This window comes from Capra hircus, chromosome 8 (genome assembly GCF_001704415.2).
Source record: "Capra hircus breed San Clemente chromosome 8, ASM170441v1, whole genome shotgun sequence".
NCBI lineage: Eukaryota > Metazoa > Chordata > Mammalia > Artiodactyla > Bovidae > Capra > Capra hircus.
The window spans coordinates 22,203,453-22,207,756 of NC_030815.1; the positions used below are offsets into that span (position 1 = coordinate 22,203,453).

At 45.4% G+C, this 4,304-nt stretch overlaps 1 protein-coding gene across 1 annotated transcript; it reads right to left on the reverse strand.

Annotated features, from left to right (window-relative positions):
* Window positions 1,248–3,018, reverse strand: LOC102176530 (etoposide-induced protein 2.4 homolog). The gene has a single exon (XM_013965878.2). The coding sequence runs from the start codon at window positions 2,813–2,815 to the stop codon at window positions 1,793–1,795; it is 1,023 nt and encodes a 340-aa protein (XP_013821332.1). The 5' UTR covers window positions 2,816–3,018; the 3' UTR covers window positions 1,248–1,792.

The window sequence follows — 4,304 nt, forward strand, 5'->3', positions numbered from 1 at the left end:
TCCTCTGCTTCATCCTTACTATGGTGTTTAATGTATATATTTTTTCTTTGTGGTGAGTCACGATTGTTTGCTCAGGATGTTCAGCAGTTACCAAGACCTGTCTACATTGCTGGTAAAAGTGACTCACAGCATTTAGGTTTGTTAAGCAAGAGCAGTAGAGAAGCAGTTTTGATGAAGGTACAGAGAGAAGGCCAACTGCCCCTGGAATAGACAGCAGCTCTGCGAGCAGAAAAAGGCTTTCTTCTCCCAGAAACTCAGCTTCATATTTTCCATCTCTTCTCTTTCCAGGAGCATTTCCTTCTACTTCCACATATTATCAGTAGAGGATATTTTAAATTCTGGTTCAGAGTTGCACCTTGAGATTTTTGAGAGACAGTCTTAGGTTACTTGTTTCAGGCTAATTTGTCCGTATAATCAAAGGATCATCATCCTGCAGCAAGCCTAAGCATGCCTCACCCATGCTCACTGGCAGTCATACTCTAAAAAAATATGCTGTCCCTGAATCCACCTTTTGAAATAGCCTACATTTGAAGTCACCTAGCAAAGCAGTACTCTTGCCTAGAGAATTCCGTGAACAGAGGAGCCTGGTGGGCTGCTGTCCATGGGGTCACAGAATCAGACACAACTAAAGCACCTTAGCATGCATGCATGCATTGGAGAATGAAATGGCAACCCACTCCAGTATTCTTGCCTGGAGAATCCCAGGGACAGAGGAGCCTGGTGAGCTGCCGTCTGTGGGGCTGCACAGAGTTGGACATGACTGAAGTGACTTAGCAGCAGCAGCAGCAGCAGCAGCAAAGCAGGCTCCACTCAGCGCCATGGAAAGAAACAGGCCATTATGGACTCCTCCTTCATCAGTTGCAGTCACTACTCAGGAGGAAGACAACAGAGCTCACTTTGTCTTTTTTTTTTTTTTTTACAGGTTTAATGGGTTTAATAAGTTTACCCCTTCAGTTCCTATTTGCAGCACCCAATATTCCTTTGAAACACCAGACAGACCCAGCAGTGGCCAAGAGTCAAGATCAGACCTCCAGAGTTTAAAAGTTCAGGTTCTCTGAGCATTCTGTGTTGCAGTGGCACTTGTCCGAAATTGGTACCTCCCTATCTTTGGGGAGCTTTAAATGTACCAGTGAAAAAAGCTTTTTCCCCTGCAAGGGGAAGAAAGAAAGTCATTCCTCAAACCCAGCGGAGATCTGGCTGTGAGGTCTTTCTTCTGTCCCATGTCTTCAGGCTTGTGTTTTTGTGTTTTTTTTTTTTTGCAGTGGAGCAAGAGACCAAAATCTAACCTGAGTTACAAGAAACAAGACAGTGATGGCTATAAAGGGAGTGACCAGGAGCAGCGGAGCCTCCTGTCCCTCCCACATCCAATATATGTGCTTCACAGAAAAACAAAAAACAGGTCCACAAAACACAACAGCTAAAATTACAAAAATCCGTTCATCCAAGGGTGGTGGGAGGCAGAAAGGGAAAATGGAAGGGAAATGGCACAGGGAGAAAGAGTATTCAAATCAGTCCAGGCACGGGGCTGGCAAATGCTAGAAAAGAGCTGCAGAAAAACCTGTGGTCCTTTCAGACTCACCAGTGTTTAAAATCCATACTGGTCGCAGGAAGATTCTGCCTTACATGCACCAGAGACAAAAATCTGGATTCCTCAGAGAGAAGGGAATGTGGGCAGGGCCCTTGGCAGGGTGGGCCCTGCCTTCCCTGGGAGGGGATGGAGGTGAACCAGGAGAAGAGCTGCCACAGCATCCTTCCGATCCCACCCGGCCCCTCCAGATGGCGGGTGACCGACTCAGCGGCCTGCAGCAGCCTTCAGTTTGGCAGGAGACGGGTGCGGTGAGGGTAATTTTTCTGCAGAAGTGGAGCTGCTCAGGGCTGACTGCAGGTAGACTGTCTTGTGGAAGAGTCTGTTGCTTAAGAAAACCACCAAGGAGAAGAGGCGCAACTGGAAAAGGTATGCTTTGCCAGGGGTCTTTGCTTCATTGGCGCTGATAATGAATAAAGGAAAGAGGATAGAGAAGAGGCAGCCACTGACAATGTAGGAGGACTGCATTGCTGTGAGGAAAGCCAGGGGCAAACCAAATCCAAAGTAGTAAGGCCAATTCCTTTCTATGTTTGACAACCGCTGGTGCATTTCAATTCCTTTATTGAACCAACGATATTCGAAGCAGTACAGTGAGTAGAGGAGAGACATATGCAGGAGGCTAACCAGCTGGCCAACAAGATGGATGGGAAAGAGACTCACAAACATCCCCTGGAGAAGGAAGAGTGCCTGAAGCAAGAGGTTGAAGAGCATGTCAGCAATTATTTTGCTGACACTAGGAAACGGGTGAGGCTTCCTCCCGGACACCTCGAATGCCAGGTCAGCTATATCCTGAAACCAAATCGCGTTCACGACTTTGCTGAGCACAAACAGGGGGAGCACCCAGAGAGCGCTGAAAATTGATGTGAGGAAGAACTCCAGCCACGACCAGACATCCCCATGTAGCGATGGGTCACCAATAATCTGGGCCGTCACTGATTGAAGGACGGGAATAAACACTCGATAAAACAAGAGGAGGCTGAGCCAGAAAACTCCACCATTCCAAGCGCAGCACTGGAAAATTCTGCTAACAATGCGTGGTTCACTCTCCTGCTTCCTCTCTATGCTCTGGGCTCTCCTCTGAGCCAGGACACTGCTTGCCCTTCTTCGACGCTGCTCCTCTCTCTTTTGTTGAATTCGAGCATCTAGCTTTGAGATGGTACAAATTCCCCAGATGGAGTCTTTGATTCCCCTGGCAAGATCCTGCAGAAAGGTTTTGACACTGTCAGCCATCTCTTTACTGCCCAAACTATCAACTACACAAAGGAGAGAGAAGTGTCCCCAGATTTCTCATCATGAAGGACCCGGCGGCTTCGCCGCCGCGGCTCCGGCTCCGGCTCCAGCCGGGTCCCTCGCCCACCGCGGGCCCGCTCGTCTCCTCCGAGCCCCTCCGCACCGGGTCGCACGCTCCCGCCCGGGCACTGCCAGGGCCGGGGCGGCTCCACTTTGTCTTTTGAGATGGTCATGCATGTAGTAGAATTAATCTTCTCCCCAGTAGCTTTTTTATTACTTCAATTTTCAGTTCTTTATATGTATCTCTGTCACTTTTGAAATTCATATTTTGGTGGGAATTTCAGTTTCTATTTGGATAATGGCTAATTTCATTTTAAGGTAAACAAGTACTTATTATATGTTGATATTTTTGTTCTTAGCCTAATCATTTGCTGTTTTAACTGATGGATTCAGTTTTATTAAGAGCCATTTGAGATAAGAAGGATTGCTAGTATAGCCACTCCTGCAGGCATGCTGGGTTCTACGTTTTGATCAAGTTAAATTGATTCACTAAAACTACAAACATGTATATATTAAGAGCCTCCACTGAAAACAGTAAATAAATGCAGGATTATAATACATCATTGGATTGAGAATAGTTAGATCAGTAAGTCAGTATGAAACAAGGAACAATTAGCTGTCTCTTTGTTAAGCCCCTCCCAGGGTGGATTTCATTTATTATAGAGCAAATTCATAAGACAGCTAGGGTTATTGTCCAGATTTATATCATCTGTTTTGGAGGAATTCCTTACCCCCATATTATTTGATTCATAGGGTAGAGTATGCTATAGGAGCTAACAGTGCCAGATGCTTACTTTCCCTTTCTCTTTTGCATCTGGAGCACAGACATGTGACCTCGGCTCTACCAATCAGATGCTGCCAGATACACTGCACAGCTGCACTAGCTGTGCCGGTGGCAGTGACAGTGTCCAGTGGTGCTGGCAGGAGCAGTTTTATCTCCATATCAACTCTGAAACATGCTTGCATTCATTTTTCATGTTGTGGTTTCATATTGAGTCTGTATATAAGTTCTTCATAGTAGATTCTGTGAGCCATTCCACTATCTGTTTAATGACTTAGCTGGAGATGACATCTGTTTCTTGCATGTAAGAATCCAAACTGACAGCTGTTTCTTATACACTTTACTTAGGGATTTATTGTGAACTTAACATGTTGCTTCATTTCTAGTAATGAGCACTATAACACTTGTCATACTTTCGTTTTTACTATTCCTGGCAGCTAAAAAAATCTCAGGTCAAATTTTGATCTTGACCATAGTACAGAGAGAAACTCTTAAAATTAGTATAATTAGCTCATTTTCCTTTGCTCCCCCCATCTCTACTGTTAAAAAAATTTTTATTTATTTATTTTTAGCTGCTCTGGGTCTTGGTTCCTATGCACCAGCTTTCTCTAGTTGTGGCAAACGGGGGCTTCTTTAGAGCGAGGGCTC